At 43.3% G+C, this 22,764-nt stretch overlaps 1 protein-coding gene and 1 long non-coding RNA gene across 2 annotated transcripts in view; one reads left to right on the forward strand and one right to left on the reverse strand.

Annotated features, from left to right (window-relative positions):
• The window catches only part of LOC146276883 (ankyrin repeat and SOCS box protein 15-like), a 29,995-nt gene extending 7,457 nt beyond the window's left edge, over positions 1-22,538 (reverse strand). Inside the window, exons 1-13 of the mRNA XM_084701879.1 lie at positions 22,472-22,538; positions 22,187-22,289; positions 22,024-22,076; positions 21,806-21,937; positions 21,489-21,647; positions 21,063-21,169; positions 20,710-20,848; positions 20,202-20,373; positions 19,799-19,959; positions 19,189-19,333; positions 18,887-19,042; positions 16,673-16,775; positions 92-245 (exon numbers count right to left, since the gene is read on the reverse strand). Coding sequence (XP_084558005.1) covers positions 92-245; positions 16,673-16,775; positions 18,887-19,042; positions 19,189-19,333; positions 19,799-19,959; positions 20,202-20,373; positions 20,710-20,848; positions 21,063-21,169; positions 21,489-21,647; positions 21,806-21,937; positions 22,024-22,076; positions 22,187-22,287 — 1,582 coding nt within the window. The 5' untranslated portion in view covers positions 22,288-22,289; positions 22,472-22,538. The remainder of the gene's footprint in view (positions 1-91; positions 246-16,672; positions 16,776-18,886; positions 19,043-19,188; positions 19,334-19,798; positions 19,960-20,201; positions 20,374-20,709; positions 20,849-21,062; positions 21,170-21,488; positions 21,648-21,805; positions 21,938-22,023; positions 22,077-22,186; positions 22,290-22,471) is intronic.
• Positions 5,542-6,631, forward strand: LOC146276884 (uncharacterized). The gene is made up of 3 exons (XR_014762505.1): positions 5,542-5,678; positions 6,177-6,368; positions 6,501-6,631. It is a non-coding gene; the product is annotated as an uncharacterized LOC146276884 (long non-coding RNA).
• Positions 22,539-22,764: the final 226 nt, after the last annotated feature.

The raw sequence follows: 22,764 nt of genomic DNA on the forward strand, positions 1-22,764 counted from the left end.
ACGCACACCCACAGTGTTAACAGGTTTCTCAATTTCTCTCATCATGACAGTGCTTCCTTGATGATCACAGGTCTAGTGACTCTGCCCTCACCCATGATGTCACTGATGTCAGGCCACTCCGGCTGCCTCTCAAGCAGGAGGTGGAGTTTCGGACAGAGGGAAACGTGGCCAACATAGTCCAGGAGCATCCTGACCACACCCCCTACCAGGTGCACCAATGAGGCAAGAGAGACCAGGTCACAGAACTGTGGAGAGCAGAAAGAGAGAGATTCAGATAACTATAACTCATATATATATATTAGGGCTGTCGAAGTTAACACGCTAATAACGCATTAACGCTATCTCACTTTAACTCGATAAAAAAAATTGTGCCGTAAACGCAGGGTTTTTTTTTACCCTGGGAATCACCTGTCGTCACATGACTGAATGATGGGGGGGGCTTTTAGATGGGAAGTTCCATTTCAAAAAGTTGCCAGACGGCTCGGTTGACAAAACCAAGGCTGTGTGTACTGATTGTCAGGCTGAGTTTAGTTATCACCGGAGTAGGCCTACTTCGGGCCTAAAACATCACATTCAAGCAAAGCACACAGCTAGCAGCAGCGTTAGCAGCAACAGCGATAGCAGCAACAGCGATAGCAGCAGCAGCGTTTCTCCGATAATATAAAACAGACAACATTGTTAAATTTGAGATTACATTTCCTAAATATATAACAATGTGTATGTTCAATATTGTACTGTTGTATTGTATGTGTGAGTGAATAAAACTCCCTCACAATTTCCTCTTGTTATCCTCCAGTTATTTGAAGTTAAGTACACCATTTTAATGTTAATCTCCCCCAATCTTTTATTGGGGTAAAATTTGAACAGATTAATAAATTGAATACATTTGCGATTAACTATATGAAATAATGCGATTAATCGCGATAAAAAATATTGTAATCGCTTGACAGGCCTAATATATAAATAATACAATTTTCTATAGCACCTTTAAGGTCGCATCTCAAAGCACTTTACAACATATAAAAAAATACAATGGATATAGAAATATATCCATTGTATATAGATATATATAGATATAGACAAAATATGTCATCAAATTCAATAAAATCACATAATCACAAAAAAGCTATAAAAAAATGTGTTTTCAGAGACAATAAAAAAATACTCAATGATTCAGCGTGCCTAGCCTCAGGGAAGAGAGTTCCATAGTTTTGGCGCAAAAGAAGGAAAGGCCCTGTCACCCATAGATTGTAAACGAGAAGGGGAAACAATCAATAAACCAGAATCAGAGGAGCGAAAGTCACGTTTAGGAATGTACAGGGTTAAAAGTTCAGACAAGAATAAAGGGGCCAAACTATGCAAAGCTTTGTGCAAAGCATGATCATTTAAAAAAAATCAATATTGAATTTGACCGGGAGCCAGTGCAGGGACTCCAAAATAGGAGTCATGTGATCACCTGTCCTGCTCCTCAGGGGTGTTCCATCAACGTCGCTAACGCAAGTCACGCTAACGCAAGTCACGCTAACGGTGCGTTCACACTGCAGCGGGGCGGGCAGAGCGGGGCGTCAGTTTCCCATTCATTTTCAATGAAACCAGGCGTTGATGCCTGGGTAGGGCATTGTGGGAACTCATCGTATGTGTGTCTTCATACCCAGTATTGTATGATACGTCTATGTTCAATTACAGAGATGTAAACAAAAAGAATTATGCCTGGCGCAGGGTTGCTGAGGTTATCGGCGTACCTGGTGTGTTGTATTTTGTACTTTAATTCAGTTTTTCATAGGGCTGCACGATTAATCGAATTTTAATCACAATCACGATTTCGGCTTCCCACGATCAAATTCGCGTGATCGAGCGATATTTAAAATGCGTCATTCCGTTCATAGAACGCTCCGTATCAAAGTTTTTTTTGCAAAGCCAATCTTGCGCTCCGTAAACCAATAGGTGCGTTCGACATCGGCTGTGGCTGCATGAAACGACCAGCGAGAGTTGCCGCTTGCTGTCGGGGAGGAGTTATAAACGGCTCCTCAAGTCTGAAAATTTGTCATTTTATGTATTGGGCTATGGTAAACTCTTTCTCCAATCTGCAGGCTGCAGCCGGCTGCGGCGCTGCGTGGAGTCGAATAGACCTAGGCCGAATCCCAATACTCCCCCTTACCCCTTCCCCCTTCCCCTTAATTTACCCCTAGCCCTTGGCCCTCGAAACTAAGGGGTAAGGGCTACATAGCCCTAAGAAATGGGACACCACTTGGTTACAGGTACGTCATCTAGCACGTATCGATATCTCCAAAGCAAGTAGTGTTATGCACTGATTTAAACGAAATTCACTGCTAATGGAGTTTACTTTAAACTGTAGACATGCTAGTCAAAGAAATGCGGGACTGTTGTGCAATTCAGCACTGTAATATTAGCGTACCAAACTAGCGATTTTTTGAAACGTTTCAATTAGGAAAATGGTTGCAAATATATATGTTCATGACTGTATATAACACAAAACAAGACTGTCATAATTTTTTAATCAATTAATTAAGCCGAAAATAGTATATTTAGCGGACTCTCTGGATGATCTGGCCGCCATTGTTGCCGGTGTTGTATCACCCGATGCATGACTCTCTGGATTGGCACCCCCCCGCGGGAGCGCGCGCGAATCAAAGAGTGAAAGATTTCGTCTTGATATCGCATCCAAAAGAAGGGGAGACAGAAGTCTCACATTAAACCGTCTTTGTTGTTGAATTCAAGAGAAGGATGTCTGTTATCTGTGTAAATATCAGATGCTATTTTCAACACAAAATCCTTAAAATTCGTCATTCAAACGGTATAGTAACGAACGCGAACCAACATTCTTGCTCCACGACATCGCATTCTGAGGAAATATACCCCAGTATGATCATGATTATTGCTATTATTATATATTATTATATTATTATTATTGGTTCAAAGTATATCACATGGCATAGCTCTTCATACTAATGTATAGGTTCAAAGGCATGCGATTTTAATGCAGTTAGCCTGTGCGTAGGGTGGGTTACTCATACAGGTCGAAAACAACAACCTTCTGATCCAGAATAGGCTATCAGCTGTCCTGAAAAGGGACCAAAGGTTCACATGCCTAGCCTACAAAAGACAAGTACTAAAAACAATGTATCAACCATGTATAAGTACTAAAAACAATGTATCAACCATGTATCAACATCAAAAGAACCATCAAATCCTTTTTTAAGATAGGAAATATTATTCTTATTGTTTGAGTCAATGAAATAAATGAAAAAATAAAACATAATAATCCCTCACCTACCATGGACTATTCTGTTTTCAGACCTGTCCACCCTATACATACACATGCATTGGTATTCAATTTATGCTATTAAATGTACATAATGCTGGCGTAGAAGGATAGAAACGTATGCGGGGGGAGAACATTTCATGGCAGGTTTTCCATTAGATGTAAGTGCTAGGACAGTGTGACATGCCTGAAACGTACTGTGGTTAATCAAACTAGTGCCCTCAGTGTACTGTAAGAATTATTTGATGCTGGGATATACAGAACAGACAATAGAGGGGGGGGGGGGGGGGGGAGGTGCATTTTACAACAGGCTTAATGCACCCCCTGCTAACCATGACTAGGAAAGTGTCACAGGCCTGAAACTTACTCTGCTTACTCATGCTAGTGCTCTCAGTGTACAGTAAGAATCATTTGATGCGGGGATATACAGAACAGACAATAGAGGGGGGGTGCATCTCACGACAGGCTTGTTGTATTCCTTCTTGTCACGAAATGCACCCCCCGCTAACCCTGACTAGGAAAGTGTCACAGGCCTGAAACTTACTGTGCTTACTCATGCTAGTGCCCTCAGTGTACAGTAAGAATCATTTGATGCGGGGATATACAGAACAGACAATAGAGGGGGGGTGCATCTCACGACAGGCTTGTTGTATTCCTTCTTGTCACAAAATGCACCCCCCGCTAACCCTGACTAGGAAAGTGTCACAGGCCTGAAACTTACTGTGCTTACTCATGCTAGTGCCCTCAGTGTACAGTAAGAATCATTTGATGCGGGGATATACAGAACAGACAATAGAGGGGGGGTGCATCTCACGACAGGCTTAATGCACCCTCAGCTAACCCTGACTAGGAAAGTGTTACATGCCTGAAACTTACTGTGCTTACTCATACTAGCCCCATATTGTGCAATGCACACACTCTGTGAATAATAGACACTATAAAATTAAAGATTTTGAATACAATTAAATAATATAAACCTTTTACTATTTGCAATGCTGTTGCAGTCCCATATTACCTGCTGGTAGGTATTTTAGAGAGCGAATAGTGTTTTTACTGTATGTACATCGTGACTGTCTCCTGACCAAGTAAGTGAGTTTAAACTTGTAGTATTGCGTTGTGTTGTTTTTTTTTTGTAATTAGTATTTTATTGAGTTTGTATACATCACTGTAACAATGTAATCAGAATTGTAGTCAACACAACAATTGACGTCTTATAATTTATCCCTTAGTGATGTTACATTTTGAAAAATAAAATAAAGATTATGCCAAAAGGGGTGATAGAAATCAGGTAGAAATAGTTAAATAAAAAGGTAAACAAAAAATTTAAAAAAAAAAAAAGAGAAAGAGAAAAAAAAAATATGTATATATGATATAAAAACACACATGGATCAGTTGTACAGATTTACAATAAGCAACACTCTCTCATCTGGTAGCAATATATTGCACGTACTTTCCCCATTTCGCCACATATTTTTCAGTCCTGTCATTGATGTTGAACGAGATTTTTTCGTAGGATGCCACTTTTGCCAACTCCGTGCTCCACTCCTGGAAAGAGGGCTCACCTGGGTTCTTCCAGTTTCTCATTATGATTTGTTTTCCAACCATTATACTGGTCTGAATAAAGTCCGCTGCCCCACAGTTGGATGTTATTTGTGGATCATTTAAAACATATAGCCTAGGGCAGAACTCCAAGGTAGTCCGTATAATGTTTTCAATGCGATCGTGAATCTTTTGCCAGTAGCTCTGAATCATGGGACATTCCCAGAGCAGATGAAGAAGAGTCCCTTCTGAGCTGCAGCACTTCCAGCAGTCTGCATTATCCCGCAACTTCAGCCTGAACAGTCGGCTTGGAGTCCAATAAAAGCGGTTCAGAATCTTAAACTGGATTAATCTAATTTTAATGTCTCTTGACACCCTCTTGATGTTTTCACAAATACGATCCCACTCTTTATGTGTGACATCAATGTTCAAATCTGCCGACCAAGTTAACATTGTTGCATGAGATATGGTAACAGTCTGTTGGAATAACATTGCATAGAATATGGAAGCCTCATGCCCCAAACCCATTATTTTCGTAGTCTGAGAAAGAAGGTTTGACTGTTGAGGTTCTATTCCTCTCCCTATTACAGTAAATAACAAGTGACGCATTTGCAGCGTTGTGTTGTTGCTAAATCTTGTGTCTGGGCAGGGCTGCTAAACAGCAGTTATCCAGGCCTTAAGTTAAGTAGCTAGCTAGAGATCGTGCTCAGGGTACTTGCCGCTGCGTGAGACCCTGGCCTTTGTTTACATAATTAGGGTCATTGTAGGAAGCAGCTAAATAGCCCTGACATCTGTAACCAGATTCAGAGCGAATAGTGTTTTTACTGTATGTACATCGTGACTGTCTCCTGACCAAGTAAGTGAGTTTAAACTTGTAGTATTGCGTTGTGTTGTTGCTAAATCTTGTGTCTGGGCAGGGCTGCTAAACAGCAGTTATCCAGGCCTTAAGTTAAGTAGCTAGCTAGAGATCGTGCTCAGGGTACTTGCCGCTGCGTGAGACCCTGGCCTTTGTTTACATAATTAGGGTCATTGTCAGCTGCGCCTTGCATATTTAAGGCAGCTGGCACTCTAGAGCCAGCCTCGTCTGCCAGCCTCGTCGCACAAAGACTCAGTCGCACAAAGACAAAGGAGTCTACCTGCGGAGTCCGACGAGGAGGATCACCTCTTCTGATAAGTATCAACCTATTCATAATTAGATTATATTCTACCTAGAAGTTATTCATAGCTAGCATGTGTTTCTTTAGCATTCCTGTTCATTACACTACCCGTAGATATGTCACAAAATATATACGGTCTACTTCTAACCTTCACTACCTATCCAGATCTTCTCCACCTGCCCTCTCTCTTTCCTTAGGGCTCTGGAACTGCCAGTCTGCTGTGAACAAGGCAGACTTCTTCCCGGCGTTTGCATCCCATGCTTCTCTTCATGCCCTTGCGCTGACAGAGACATGGATCCGCCCAGAGAACACTGCAACTCCAGCTGCTCTCTCCGTCAACCACTCCTTCACTCACTCACCCCGCTCAACTGGGCGGGGTGGTGGGACAGGTTTGCTTCTTTCCCCACATATTAAATACACATCCACGCCACTCTCTTTTACTGCCAAATCATTTGAACACCATTATGTGATGATAACTAATCCTATCAAAGCATGCTTAATTGTTCTTTATCGCCCACCAGGACCGCTAGCTGACTTTGTGGACGAGCTGGACATGCTCCTCAGCGTCCTCCCGGATGATGGAACCCCCCTGATAGTCCTTGGGGACTTCAACATCCACCTCCAAGGAACGCATGCTGTTGACTTCTTGTCCCTCCTGACTGCCTTTGATTTGACGCTGCTGAGCACACCGGCGACCCACAAGGCAGGCAAACAGCTAGACCTCGTCCTGACACGTAACTGTATCACTGACTTAACCTCTGTAACCCCACTGCACATATCTGATAACTACTTTATCAAATTCTCTGTCTCTCTCCCTCCAACTCCTCCTACCTCCCCTCCCCTCGTAACTTTCCGGCGCAACCTCCGCTCCCTATCCCCCTCCCATTTCTCCTCTGTTGTAACATCCTCCATCCCTCCTATTGACGAGTTCTCGTCCCACCCCACTAACACTGCCACCGACACCCTGTTAACCACGTTAACTGCATCACTTGACTCTCTCTGTCCCCTGTCAACCAGGCCTGCACGATCTTCTCCCTCCTGCCCGTGGCTTACGGATGTTATTCGTGAAAAGCAGTCCACCCTTCGAGCAGCTGAGAGGAGATGGCGCAAGTCCAAAGACGGTCTGGACCTTGATAAGTATCACTCCCTCCTTAAATCCTTCTCTTCTCACATAACTGGTGCTAAAACCCTCTACTTTCTTAACAAAATTAACTCTGCTTCTAACCCCCACAAACTTTTCTCTACCTCTTCCACCCTTCTTAACCCACCTCCCCCACCCCCCCCCCCTCCACTCTGACAGCAGACGACTTCTCCTCCTTCTTTGAGGAAAAAGTCTCCGACATTAGCAGTCGGTTCCCTAAACCCACCTTTCCTACCCCCTCACCTTTCATGACTGACCCTACTAAATGTCTAAACTCTTTCTCTCCCGTCCGAGTCAGAGCTCTCTGACCTCATTCTCTCTCATCGCCCCACCTCCTGCCCCCTTGATCCTGTCCCCTCCCCTCTCTTTCAAACTATCTCCCCCTCTATCATAACTTTTCTGCTCCATGTCGTAAACTCCTCTCTTACCTCTGGCACCTTCCCCTCTGCCTTCAAACAGGCCAGAGTTGTTCTTCTACTCAAAAAACCCTCCCTTAACCCTGCCGTCCTCCAGAACTACAGACCGGTATCACTGCTACCCTTCTTTTCTAAAACAATTGAACGTGCTGTATCTAACCAACTGTCTAACTTTCTCTCTCAGAACAACCTGCTTGACCCCAACCAATCGGGCTTCAAGACCGGCCACTCCACAGAGACTGCCCTCCTTTCAGTCACCACTGCCCTCCAGTCTGCCAGAGCGGCTTCGAGGTCATCCGTCATCATTCTGCTGGACCTTTCTGCAGCGTTTCACACGGTTAACCACCAGATCCTGCTCTACAGACTTGGAGAGATGGGCATCACTGGCACTGCACTCCAGTGGATCTCATCCTACCTCTCGGGAAGATCCTACCAGGTCTCCTGGGGAGGCAAACTGTCAGACCCCCGCCAGCTCTCCACCGGTGTCCCACAGGGCTCCGTCCTTGGACCCCTCCTCTTCTCTCTGTACACCACCTCACTTGGACCAATCATCACCTCCCATGGCTTCTCCTACCACTGCTACGCTGACGACACCCAGCTGTACCTGTCGTTCCCCCCGACCGATCCGGGGATCCCTGCTAGGATTGAGGCCTGCCTCGCAGACATCTCCGCCTGGATGACCGAGCACCACCTCCAGCTGAACCTCGCCAAAACAGAACTTCTCATCATCCCGGCTAAACCCTCCATCTCCCACGACCTGTCAATCACCCTGGGATCTGCGACGGTGACCCCCTCATCCTCTGCCAGGAACCTTGGGGTTACAATGGATGACGAGCTCTCCTTCATGGCCCACATCGCCGCAGTCTCCCGGTCTTGTAGATTCACCCTCTACAACATCCGAAAGATCAGGAGATACCTGTCTGAGCACTCCACCCAGCTGCTAGTCCAAGCACTGGTCCTCTCCAAGTTGGACTACTGCAACTCGCTGCTCGCTGGTCTCCCAGCATGTGCAACCCGCCCTCTTCAGAGGATTCAGAATGCAGCGGCCCGCCTGGTCTACAATCTACCCAGACGCTCCCATGTTACCCCGCTCCTCATCTCCCTCCACTGGCTACCCATCAACGCCCGTATCAGATTCAAGACCCTGGTACTGACCTTCCGAGCTGTGAACGGGACTGCACACAGCCTAAATATATATATATATTTTTTTTTTAGAATGACAATTAAATCTATCTAGATAAACTATGCTGGGCTTGCTAAACCTATACTTCTTCCACAGAGACTGGTCAGGGAAGCATTACTTCTGTCTCTGAAGACCCTTGGGGCTGGTGGGATAAATGCTCTTTGTATAATCTAAGCACCTTCATACACCACAGGGTTGTCAAAGACTGGATACGCCATAATTGATTGTAACTTGTCTAGACGCTCTGCTTAGTTTTTAAGGTCTTATTTTATGTCAATTAACCAATGGTTTTTGAAAACAGTTAAAGTGACATTATTGTTTTACTTGTTTCTTTCAATTACTGTATTTTACTGTACTGTATGTTTCCGAAAACTGACTAAAGTAGCTTGGCTCTGCCCTCCTATGTACTTCCGCTCAATTTGGATTTTGCTTCTGTACTAGGTCTGGTCATTCGGTACGTAAGTCAGATTTTTCAGGTTGATTTTCTACCGGCGAATCAGCGAACAGAGGGAGTGGCTGAGAACGATGACGTTGATGTTGTGTGCTTGTTTGTGTTGTAGTTCCGTAATGGCGGGGGAGAAAGATGCGAGCGAAGCCATTCGGTCCGTTGTGGCAACACTGCCGCATATCTATAAACTAAAGCCGGAGCAAGAACAAGTTTTGCTGAGTTTTGTTGGTGGCCATGATGTTGTGGCCCTCCTCCCCACAGGGTTCGGGAACAGTTTGATTTTCCAGCTATGGCAGCTAGCAGTGTTACATTAGTGGTGAAGGAATTGGCTAAGGCGAACGCTGGCGATTGGTTATGGCAGATCAGAGTAGCTCTGGGCAGATCCAAAAGTTTAAAACTTCAACACTGTACCCGCCTACAAGAAAGTCAACGCTTGTCAATGGAGTGAGGCCAGACCCTCTGTACAAATGAAATGTATGAGAGTCTGGTTGGACCAGGCTAGGACTAAAGTGCTTTGCGCGCAGGAATTTACTAGACGTAACTGTCTTTTGAGATTCTGTGTCCGCCTGTTTGAAATTATTTGCAACACATTGTAGTTTAGCTTGATTTTTGGCCTACCCAAAAATATTATTCTACGCCCCTGGCTAGAACTAAAATGAGCCACCTTAATTGAATGGAACTCTTGCTAAAGTAAGTGAGACTTGGTGAAATAAGTCTTGCCTTTCCTTAATCTACATTGATGGAACACCCCCCTGGTCAAATTCTAGCTGCAGAGTTTTGCACATACTGCAACTTACTTAACCCGTTAATTAGTAGCGTCACGTATATGTGATCGTTCGAAAGCGGGCCCCACAGAGTACCGTCACACATGTGATTCTGAACATTCCAACCGACTATTTTCCGATAGACAAAAACTATATGACAAACGCTATAGTATGGCTTCAAAATTTACAATTAGGAGGCTAACAAGTAACACTAGCAGGTAGTAGGATTGCTACGAGTATTATGCTAGGTTGCTAGGTAACGGAAGCTAACTAAAGCTAGCTAGCTTTCGTTTTGAAAAAATAACTCACTCTGGTGGCAGCGTCGGTGATATTTAGAACTCACTCCTCTAAAGGTTAAAGTTTTTCACAATTGCTAAAACACTAAACTCCATTCTCTGAATCAAATGTTCAGTGGCCGACCCATTTGTCGAATCAGACAATCAATCACAAAACTCTAAACACATTCTCATTCACTAAAACATTTTGCACTGTGATGGTAAACACAGGCGGTAAACAATAAACACAACTACAATACAGTTGTCAACTGTAAAACACATTGACTCAAAATTGTTCACACTTGTTTTGTAATGGTGATTTGGGACAGCTTTTTGTCATCTTTCACCGTGGTGTCCGTATACGAGAATAGTTTGACATTAACTGGGCAGAGAGAAAGGGGTAGAGAGGGTCGTCTGTTAATAGAAGGTTGGTGGTTCGATCCCCAGAGAGGGTCGTCTGTTAATTGCAAGGTTTGTGGTTCGATCCCCGACTCCTCCCAGGCCATATGCCAAAGTATCCCTGATATATACTCTGAACCCCAAGTTGCTCCCGATGGGCAGGCCGGCGCCTTGAATGGTAGCTCGCTGCCGTCGGTGTGTGAGTGTGAGTATGAATGGGTGAATTAGAGGCAAACGTTGTAAAGCGCTGCAGAGTGCCGCTAAGGTAGAAAAGCGCTAAATAATTGCAGTCCATTTACCGTTTTACCATCAACCAGCAATTTTTACTGTAAATGTTTGCCTTCCACCATACAGCCCTTTTCTCAACCCAATTGAAGAGTTTTTCTCTGCGTGGCGTCTATGACCTAAACCCATATACCCGGGGGTGTTCCATCAACGTCGATTAAGGAAAAGCGAGACTTATTTCACCAAGTCTCACTTACTTTAGCGAGAGTTCCGTTCCATTAAGGTGGCTTACTCTAGTTCAAGCTACGTAACCAAGGTAACTTATACTTTGGAACTAGCCTGATCCGTGTCAGGCTAAAAGTCAAGCTAAACTAAAATGTGTTGCAAATAATTTCAAACAGGCGGAAACAGAATCTGAAAAGACAGTTCCATTGAGTAAATTCCTGCCGTGCAAAGCACTTTAGTCCATGTTCGGAAACGTAATTCAGACTTTTTGAAGTGCAGACATGAATGATTCATATTAATTTAAATAAACAAGTTAAGAAATAATGTCACTTTATCTGTTTTCAAAATCCATTGGTTAATTGACATAAAATATGGCCTTAGAAACTAAGCAGAGCGTCAAGACAAGTTACAATCAATTATGGCATATCTGTTCTTTGATAACCCTGTGGTGGATGAAGGTGCTAAGATTATACAAAGAGCGTTTATCCCACCAGCCCCAAGGGTCTTCAGACAGAAGTAATGCTTCCCTGACCAGTCTCTGTGGAAGAAGTATAGGTTCAGCAGGCCCAGCAAAGTTTATCTAGATAGATTTAATTAGCTTGGCTGCCAGCCCAACTTGGCCCCGCCCACAAAAAAATTTGGTCGGGAAGTTGGGTCTGGAGGGGCTCGTATTGGGGACAAACTATCTAAAACCCGGAGCTGGGCGGACCAATGAAATTGCCAGGGCTTTATACGATTATGGACAGATGATCAGCAGTAACGTAATCAACAACGTCACGAAAGAGCGCTTGGGTTGAATTTGTTTTCAACAAACAACATATTACGTTGCTCTGATTGGTTGTAGGTCTATCCAATTGAGCGAGAAGGCATTTGTTTTACGAGTTTGGTTGAAACACGCCCCATAGTCACAGCCCAATGGAGAGTTAGTATGACAACGTCAGGCTAAGATTTAATTGTCATTCTTAAAATAATTTATATATATATATATATATAAATATATATAGAGGGGAGTCAGATGGCTGAGCGGTGAGGGAGTCGGGCTAGTAATCAGAAGGTTGTGGGATCAATTCCCCCGCGCCAAATTATGTTGTGTCCTTGGGCAAGGCACTTCACCCTACTTTCCTCGGGGGGGAATGTCCCTGTACTTACTGTAAGTCGCTCTGGATAAGAGCGTCTACTAAATATATATAAAATATCACTAGTGCTGTCAAACGATTAAAATATTTAATCGCGATTAATCGCATTAATGTCATAGTTAACTTGCGATTAATCACAATTAATCGCACATTTTTATCTATTCTAAATGTCCCTGATTTCTTTTTGTCCCAATCTTTTTTTCAAATTTTAATGCTCTTATCAACATAGAAAAGTGGTTCGGATTGCTTTGTGCAAATTTTTTTTTATTGAAAACAACATTGCAATCGCCTGGCTTTGACGAGGGGGCAGAGAATTCGCATCAGCTGTGTGCTTGGCCATCAAGTGGTATTTCAGACTGGACGTGCTGCGATGATAGCTCAGTTTACAACGACAAAACACACAGATCACTGGTCTTGTCAATAGAACCATTTGGCAACTTTTTAAAAGCAAACTTTCCATTCAGAATCTTATTGGTATCCATTTTGGCATCTCGCGCTCGTCATCCACTCAACGTAACGTTAGCCTACTACCAGAGAATGTCTAATATCCGTAAACGGGCTCTGCTACTACTCTTTAGCCAGCTCGCAAGCCAAACGAGTGTTTGGCGTGCCTGTTGTTTTGTTTCCGGTCTAGCTAGATCCGGTGTGGTGTTGTAGTTTTTCTAACGTCGGTAGTTGTTGCAACAGCATTTGAAAAAAACTACAAAGTTTGCTAGGCCAAAAAGAGCGTTAATCGCGCGATAAAATAATTGACGCCGTTAATTTGGGTTTGCGTTAACGCCGTTAATAACGCGTTAAACTGACAGCACTAAATATCACATTAGCAACTCTTAACGATGGCAATGAACACATAAGAGCAGCCTACCATCCTATGTAGAAAGTAATAGAAAGGAGAGTAAACTATAATAGTAGAAAGGAGGGCAGCAGACTGCAGTCTATTTGGTAGGCCTAGACTATGTAGTCTGCTGGAATCACACACAAGAAAGCAAACCCACTGTAGCCAAGCCTTGACACTGTTCAGTCTGTCTGCATCTGTCTGTCTTTGCATGTGGGACATTCTTGAACGGGCAACTATGCCAGGAAATATGAAGGGAGTATACCTTGCTGCAAAGCAGTACCTGAATATTATCATCAGTTTTTCAGGAAATCTTGAAACACAAAGAATCAAGGAGGCTTTTTATTCAAGTGTTTGTAGTGAATGAAGTATTTTCATTGTTTAAAGTATCCTTTATGTTGACAAGCCTCTATATTACCTCTCCTCTGGCTTCCCCAATATTATAGGTGCAATATGCTGTCCCCATGAGTGTATCCAGGCCCATTGGAAGACTCAGGTGGTGACTGCCTGGTGCCCACATGGTTGAAAGTGTTTCTAAAATGCCCTCTAGTGTGGCAAAATTAGACCAAGTGCCATATTGTCTGCTTGAGTGCACAAGATGCCCCATGCAATAAATGACAGTGTGCCCTCTATAAATGTAAAAAAATGTATTCAAAGCGAAGCTACTGTTCGCCCTGTCGGGGCTTATTTTCCCGATAATGACCGGCGTTCTACACATTATCTCTTACTTATTACACGGCTGTTCTTAATGCTGTAGAATTCTCCATTCACTTGAATGGGGCTTCCCAACGTTCTGCGGTGAACAATTTTCTCATATTTGACCGTTGCTATGCATATTTGACCGCTGTCAAGGGAAGTGGCCTTTTTGCCTCGGATTCACGTCTTTCGTAGCACTCCGCGAGTAGTCCGGTAACTTTTCAACCCCAGCGTACTCTGTTGCTTAGCGACATCAGCTGATTTGAAGCCAAAATAATGCTCAAAGTCTATGAAGTTCAACGTCTTTGGCGAACTATTTCTCGGCTGATCATTAATACGAATGGTAACAAATACATTGTAAAAAGACACACTGTGTTAAGTTATTTTTGTTGGCAAGTAGCAGTGTAATAAGCGGGATAATGTATAGAACGCTGGTCATTATCGGGGAAATAAGCCCCTTCATGGCGAAACAAAATTGGCAAAAACTCGTGCCTTACAACTCCCCTTACCTGTTCTAAAATCAGCGCAAACCACGGCCTCTTGGGGCTTAATGCTTAATTATCCCTTACAAAAGAAACTTTCAAATTTCCTGCACTTTCAAACAATCAGTGGAGTGTGGATAGCAACGGCAGCTAGCTTGCCTCTAGCAAACTGCTTTTGAATTAGCCATATCCCCCTAAATTAATATTAAACTTATTGTGATATGGGTGTGGCTCCAGAGGGTGTGACGGTAAAGGCTGATTTATACTTCTGCGTTTTTACGCACAAGCACACGGGGAACGCCTCTCCGTCAAGAAACGCCCTCTCCGTGTCCTCTCCGAGCCTCTCGCAGAGCTATGCATGTACCTCCTGATTTTCCTGACTCTCCGTCTGTCCGTCCGTCCATTTACAGATACCCCTTGGCTGTGATTGGTCCGTATTAAGAACCGCTTGCGTCAGGGGCGGGTTTGCCGTGACCAACAAGAGAACAGAATCCTTTGACCGCCATTGTTATACGTTTTTACAATTCATATTTCAGCTTAACAGTACATGTAAATCAGCATCTGAATTAAAATGTGACGAGAAATGGGCAGTGTAGTTGCTAAGAATGTGCTTATTTTATTGATGAAGCGGCTAATTTGTAAATTTGCTCCGACTTTTCGATAACCTAGCGAGCATTGCAGTGCAGCGCCATCTACCGTTCTAGCGGTGAATTGCTTTCAGCACGCAGAACCGTCGGAGTAGTATAAATTCAATCAATCCGTCCGACTCCGTCCGACTCCGTGCGTGCGTCTGTCCGTTAACGGAGACGCAGAAGTATAAATCGGCTTTAACGCCACACCTGAAGGCCGATTTATACTTCTGCGTCTCCGTTAACGGACAGACGCACGCACAGTGTCGGACGGAGTCGGACGGACTAGTTGAATTTATACTACTCCGACGGCTCTGCGTGCTGAAAGCAGTTCACAGCCAGAACAGTAGATGACGCTGCACTGCGATGCTAGCTAGGTTATCGAAAGGTCGGAGCAAATTTACAAATGAACCATTTCATCAATAAAATAAGCACATTTTCAGCAACTACACTGTCCATTTCTCGTCACATTTTTATTCAGATGCTGATTTACATGTACTGTTTGGCTGAAATAAGAGTTGTAAAAACTTACAACAATGGCGGTCAAAGGATTCTGTTCTCTTGTTGGTCACGGAAATCCCGCCCCCCACCCCTGACGCAATACGGACCAATCATAGCCAAGGGGTATCCGTAAAAAGACGCACGGACAGACGGATAGTCAGGAAAATCAGGAGGCACACGCAGAGCTGTGCGAGGGCTCTGCGAAGACACGCAGAGGGCGTTTCTTGAAGGAGAGGGCGTTCCCCGTGTGCGTGTGCGTAAAAACGCAGAAGTATAAATCGGCCTTAAGGCTTGTGCCAATATAAGTGGGTGTGAGCTCGTAGGGTCACATCCATACTTGAGGTGCACGCCGGCAGCATTGTTTGTCATGTAAGTTTGAGTTTTTAACGTGTCTTAAAGATGTTGTATGTTGGTCATCAAATGCATGAAAGACTTTGCAAGTAAATGTGGTATACTGGTGCGTGGGTTTGTTTGTAGCCGGGGCTGATTACAGCAAGTGTCGGGAAGCTGATGGTGTTGTCTCATCGGCTTTCTGTGTTTTGGGTACGTGTTTGCCTATGATGATTTTAATTATGTATGGTTGCTATATGTGCTGTATTGTTGCCCTGTCTTATCTTATATTGTTTGTTTCCTAGATGTGGTCTATGTCACTGTTTCCTTGGGCAGTTAAACGCTGTTATATACCCGATCCACTACTGAGCCTTATAATAAAAGCTATATTTTTGTATTAATTCTCAGTGCCTCTTTAGTGAGGGAAACCGGGGTGTACTGGGCATTACATTATTTACGTTTTGGGGGGCTTATTTTCAGTTAGGAGACGGTACTATTTGAATGGCAATTCCATCTGAAATACTGCAGTGACAACATTGTTACAGTAGCCTGTTTCAAAGGGGTTTCCTTGTTTCAAGGGATGTTCTTAATGAATTATGCAATATGAGTAGGCTAAATGCATGAAAATATCACTAGAAGGGAAAACTGACCCACCTGCATCTGAAGCAAGCAAGCACACCATACAATTTCTCCAGAAATTGTACCCTCTCTAGTTATTATTTTTCTTTTAACCAAATTCTTGACATGGGGATCAAATGTTAACTTTACATAAAATATTTTATTTACCGTAGAAGATTTATATTTATATTTAGGTCTTACATTTCGTTTGAAATTCCAGAGCAGAGCCATCCATGTTTAGGTTTAATGGACCTGCTTTACGGAGCTGGTGGGGTGAACCAATGTGCAACATATACAGTATAAATGTGTATGTATGTGTATCTGTGTGTGTGTGTGTATATAAAGATAAATAAAAAGAGAAAGCATGAGAAGAAGAGCTGCAGTACTTACAGAAATTCTGTCTGACTGAGTGTAGAGATTGTAGTCTTGGTTGTGGAGGTTGCCCCAGGTACACTCCATGTCATGGCTGCTGCCATGGTTACACTGAAAACACCTGCAAAAGCAGGGCACAGAAACAAAAGGAAAATAAATAAAAAAGCTACTTCATTACAAGACATGAAACCTTTCTTATTCTAACACACTTCACAGGCTATTGTTCATCAGCTAAAGGGGTGCATAATAGTTGACACCGAAAGTCAAACTCAGACTGTTATTACAGTTTTTCATGATTGCTAAAACACATTTCTTGAAACAGTCAACCATTTTCTCAAAACTTTAAACACAAATCCAAATATTTAAACTCAATTTCCAAAACCGCTGACTTCTGGCAAAATCAAACACTCGCCCCTAAACCATTAACCTAAACCTTAAACCAACCTGTGTTCAAAATCAAACAATGCTTTCAGATCATAAACACAGACACAACTCAAAAACATTGAGAACACAGCATCCAGGCCATGCAGTTACATGTAAAGACAAATGTGTTTATGTATACACAGTAAATGCAATTACGTAGCAATAAAAAAAACATTTTCAATACTTTTAACAAGTTTCCTAAACTCTTTACACAGTTAGCCAAAAAGTTAACTTATTGGCTAAAGTCAAAGTGAACAGCTGTTCATATTGTGAATTGAAACACAAATATATCCCCTGTATTTTATTATTTTGCTACTGAGAAACAGCAGGTTGAAGTTATGCAAATACTGTAAATCACTGCTGATTCCCAACTAGGAAACACTGAAGTGTTGAGGTTCTTTCAATCGCATGATCATATGGTATCTAGAGGGGACCTCTATAGGCTGATCTTCTGGAAAAAGAACAATATAGAGCAACACAAAGTAGAAATATGTAATGCCTGCATGAGGGAGAGGAAGACAAGTACCAGGACAAGGGAGAGGGAGAGGAGTTAGAACGTGTGGTGGCACTCAGAAAAGGGCCAGAGCTAGGGTAACTGATGAAATACTGTAAATGGCAGCTATATTTCATAGTTCTTGCAGTAATGTCCTGTCCAGCAAATGAAGCCTTTACTGCAGCAATAATGTTTCAGTCTTCTTTTTTCAATACAGTAACCGTACATTCTATAAAGCTACTCTGAGATGGGTCACACATTTTTTGTTCTGAATTTCTGCAGCAAAAGAAACGTATAAATAAATGTATGCATTTACTAAACCCAAAAAACAAAAATGTTAAGAGAAACTTCTTTAAAAAAAAACTGCATTGCAAAACATAATCTATGATCTATATACTGTGAGACCTGACCATCTGATGTTAATGTTTTTTATGACCTTGTGCTGTGATTGAATAAATGTTCCTATTGAAAGAGAACGTGTGTTAGTGTTTTGGTAGACATGGTGTAATGTTTAGTGTATTTTTGTGTAAAATTAATGTTTGAGTTTAGTTTACAATGTGTGATTTTAAGCATGAAATTTACCGTTTTGCCAATTGTGTGTGGTAGTTGTGTTAGCGAGTTTAGGAAACAATAATTGAAAAAATTGTCATACCGATTGTAAAAAACTGTAGTACTGTCAACAACGAACAAAGAAAAATGGGGTAAAGCCCTCTGGTTGCTGGATCCAGCCTTGAAAACACTCCACACCTATGTCACCACAGGCCAATTCCATTGCCTGTAGGAGATTTACCCTGATATATGGGTTTCGGTCATCGACCTTTCACCGCCACACAGAGAAAAACTCTTCAATTGGGTTGAGTAAAGGGCTGTATGGTGGAAGGCAAACATTTACAGTAAAAAATGCTGGTTGATGTTGAACTATTCTTGTATACAGACACCACGGTGAAAGCTGACATTGTCCCAAACCACCATTGGAAAAAAGTGTGAACAATTTTGAGTCATTGTGTTTTACAGATGACAACTGTGTTGTACTTGTGTTTACTGTTTGCTGCTTGTGTTTACCATTTTGCAGCACAAGTGCATCACAGTGCAAAATGTGTGTAGTGAATGAGAATGTGTTTACAGTTTTGCCAAAAGTGTGATTTGACAAATTTGTGATTTGACAAATTTGTTTAGTTCACTGAACATTTGGTTGAGAGAATGGGGTTTAGTGTTTTAGCAATTGTGAAAAACTGTAATATGCTATTAATTTAGCTATTAATTTAGGCAGTTGGGCCTCCATGTTTTAGTAGTCAGTTGGCTGGTCGTCAGTGTACTTTTCTGCGTTGTAGCCATTGTTGAGCAGGAGTCTTAACATCAAGGGATCTTTGAGGCAGTACTGCAGAGCTGTGGGGAACACTGTGTCACTGAGGGCCGTGAAGTAGTAGTTGACGTCCGCGCCCCATGACAGCAGCAGTCGCACCAGCTCATACCTGGGGGCAGGAGTCGGACCCAGATATTCATGAATCATATTCAAAGTTACAGGACTAGGAAGTAATCATGCTGTTTTGAGATCATTATTAGACCATTGAAATGGGTTTTCACTCCAGATGTGGACAGGCATTTGGGGCTGGACTACCTCTCAGCGCGGACCGCCACTAGGAGGCAGCAGAGAGCATCCAGGTCGGTCTGGGCTCCTGCAGCCAGTAGCATCTCTGAACAGGTGAAGTCTCCGTTGGATACGGCGAAGTATAGAGGGCTCCGCCTCAGGTCGCCATAGTTCTCTGGTACGAGGGTTATAGAACAGTTTCATTTACGTGACAATTTTGTTTAGTGTGCCCTATATATTAAATTGGCAAATGGTTTACATATTTAGATTCCTTCTCTCCCTTACAGTTCCCGAAACCCACCATTAACACCTAACCTCAAATCTAAACCCAAACTCAAGAGGATGCAAACCATGGAACCAACCTAACCCGTAACCCAACCCTCAACTCAACCCCACCCCAACTCTAATCATAAATTTGAACCTAATGAGCCTAATCCAAACCCTCACCTGAATCTTACACCAAAGAGTGCATGGGTACCAATGAAGGAAATGTAGTCCTTGTATTATTGCTGAGATACAAGTTCTGACGGGATAAATAATAATTATCCTGAATCCACTAGGACTCATACGGAAGCGCTCCCCCATCAGCAATTCCCCCACCCCCCTGCCCCTCGCCCCCTTGCTCCCATCCTCCTCCGACCTGATATGTGTGTCTCAAGCATGGCGTTGACGTTGAAGCCCTTCTCTATGAGAAGCTGCAGGCAGACTGCCTGGCCCCCGTCAGCAGCGGAGTGGACTGGGCTCTGGCCCGACAGACGAATGGCCCGCTTGGTGGTGACGGGGATCAAAGTCTTCAGGGCTCTGAGAGAAGAAAGGGGGTGGGGGATGCGCTCTCAGTGTCCAGCGTACATGGCGTCTACAAACGTGGATACATGTAACATTTTGTGGAATCTTTTCATAGGCTCAGGCTGTTCTTACAAATATACAAATAAACAAAACTCCTAACAGTTCTTTAAAGAGCGTAGACAGCGAGGTTACTTTATGAGACGGGTACTGGTTCCCGGTACACATCCTGTCATTCATGTTGTTAGATCCATACTCACAGGTAGTGACCCTCGTAGGCAGCTCTGTGGATGGGAAGCTGGCAGGCCAGGCTGGCTATGTTGGGGTTGGCTCCATGCTGCAGCAGAAGCTCTATACAGTCCAGGTTCCCGGAGCCTGCAGCATCGTACAGCACCGTGTCTCCATTCCTGGCCTGAGCGTTCACATCGCTGCCTAGTGAAAGACAAGGAGAATGACACCAGCAACTGGTTTGTTGAATGGGCATGACTGTACCTCCAGCTGAAACTCCAGCTTGTGTAGACCGACAAGATCATTCTGAATGAGGGTTGGAATGAAGACCTAGAATGATAGCTCTCTGGGGATAGTGTTAAGCAGCATTGTTGCAGATAATCTAAATACATTTTTGACAGATGGCATTTGCACTGTTGTAGGTGAATAAATATGAATAAACATCCATGTAAAGGTGATTTAATCTCATCAGGAAGTTGTTTGATGAACAGTGGCACTTTTAAATGCAGATATTTTTGGTTAGGGCTGTGATTGGCTCACCGTGCTGGATGAGTATGTCCAGAACCTCAGGATGGCCGTACTCTGCAGCGATGCCCAGCGGCATGACCCCGTGCCCGTCTGTACCCGTTACTCTGCCCCCTTGCCTCAGCAGCAGCATCAGGATGTCAGTACAGCCCACCTGAGAAGTGTAGTGAGAGAGGGGAGAAAGATACATTCTAAACATAATATATATAAATAATCATAAATATGTGATATCTCATAATCTATCTAATAATTTATCAATTCTAGACATGATAAATTCAGTTTCAAAAATTACTTATTTAAATACCCAATCTATAGTTCATGTTACACAAGTAGCATTCTAGTAGCTAGTTATCGTGCAACTATCTCACCTTAGCAGCTTCGTGGATGGCGGTCCACTTCTTCAGACACACCTGCTCCACAAAGGCCCCGCCCATGATCAGAGTATTGACCATGTCATACGAGCCCTGTTTCACCGCTGTGTATAGCCAGGAGTGGAATAGTTTATGTTTATAGAATATTTGGCTGAGGGAATGTGTTCAAATTGTACAAAGTGTGTTTGTGAGTGTGTTTGCGTGCAGGTGTGTGGTTTGTGTGTGTGTGCATCTGTGTAAATATGTTAGTGTGTGAGTGTGTGTGTCAAGTCAAGTGGGATTTTATTGTCATTCCGCCATATAGCTTGTATTGTGTACATTAGAACAAAATGGCATTTCTTTAGTACCCTGGTGCAACACGGAACAGTATGCAAGACTACATGAAGTGCAAATACACAACCGTGTGAGCTGAGTGTGTGTTACCTAGGAGCAGGGGGGACTCGTTGTTGCCGTTTGTGCTGTGTGGCGAAGCTCCGTGCTGCAAAAGGGTCTTCACATTCTCCACCAGGCCAGCCTGAGCAGCTAGAGTGAGGGCCGTCTCCAAGTCCACCGTTACCTCCTCCAGGGTCAGCTCGCTGGATGCTGGAAACACACACACACACAGACACACACACACACGCACAGAACACACATGCATTTGCTCATGCTCATTTGTGCCATGCACCCCATCCCCCACACAGTAACCACACAGTAACCACACAAGGACAAGCCATTGTTAATTTCCTGCTGAAGCCTCTTACCCAGAAGCACTTGATCCAGGACGTGTGCCAGAGGCAGAACAGCTGCCCTGTGAAGAGGCAGTCTGCCAAAGCTGTCTGCCTCTCTGAAGGCTTCCCTACAGCCCCACAGCTTTCGCAGTGTGTGCACATCACCTGCCCAAAGGAAACACAATCAAATGGAGGTGCCCTTTACACTGTGGCAGTATTAACCCATAACTGTTTTAAACTGTAAGGTGTACCTTTCTCGATGGCAGCCGCTATTGTGCAATAGTCTTCACTGGAAGCTTCTATACTGTTTCAATCACAGATTAACAGTTAATTGAAGCAAATTTACATTTTAGAGGTTGGTTAAAATTAAAGCCATTGTCTGATTTAGAATGAGAACTTCTATGCACAGCATACCAATCTGCGGTCGATGAGAATGGTAATTTGCACGAGTCGTGTAAACTCTCTTGAATGGCAAACTCTATCAGCTCTTCATCTATCCCTTCAAAGTCTGCCATTTCTACAGGTAAAGCAATTGAAAATGACAACACGTAGCTGCGTTGACCATGTGCAACCAATGGTTTGAACAATGTCCAATAAAATGACAAATAAAATGCAGTTGTTACATCATATTCAAGAGATCAGATGTAAACACAAGTTGTTATGTATTATGTTATTGCAACAAAAGGCATACTGACTCACATGTGAAATCTGCTTTGTATGTCCCAGAGCTTACTTAGGGCACTGCAACCTACTGTCAGTGTTTTTGTTTTGGAGTGAGCTTCTGGTTGGGATATATTTAGATATGACCTGCTTAATGCAGCTGCACTCTGCTTTCAGACGGTCTGTCATGCTTCTACATTTGATAACAGCCCTGTCCCTCTCCAACCATGAGTTTCTCCAACAGTATCGAAACAGGGACAATTGCAGTTTGAGAAAAAAAATGGCATTGTGGTAGAGTATTCAGCCACACAATCTGAGAAATCACACTCTAG

Source organism: Hypomesus nipponensis, chromosome 7, assembly GCF_054491055.1.
Source record: "Hypomesus nipponensis isolate SF chromosome 7, ASM5449105v1, whole genome shotgun sequence".
Classification (NCBI taxonomy): domain Eukaryota; kingdom Metazoa; phylum Chordata; class Actinopteri; order Osmeriformes; family Osmeridae; genus Hypomesus; species Hypomesus nipponensis.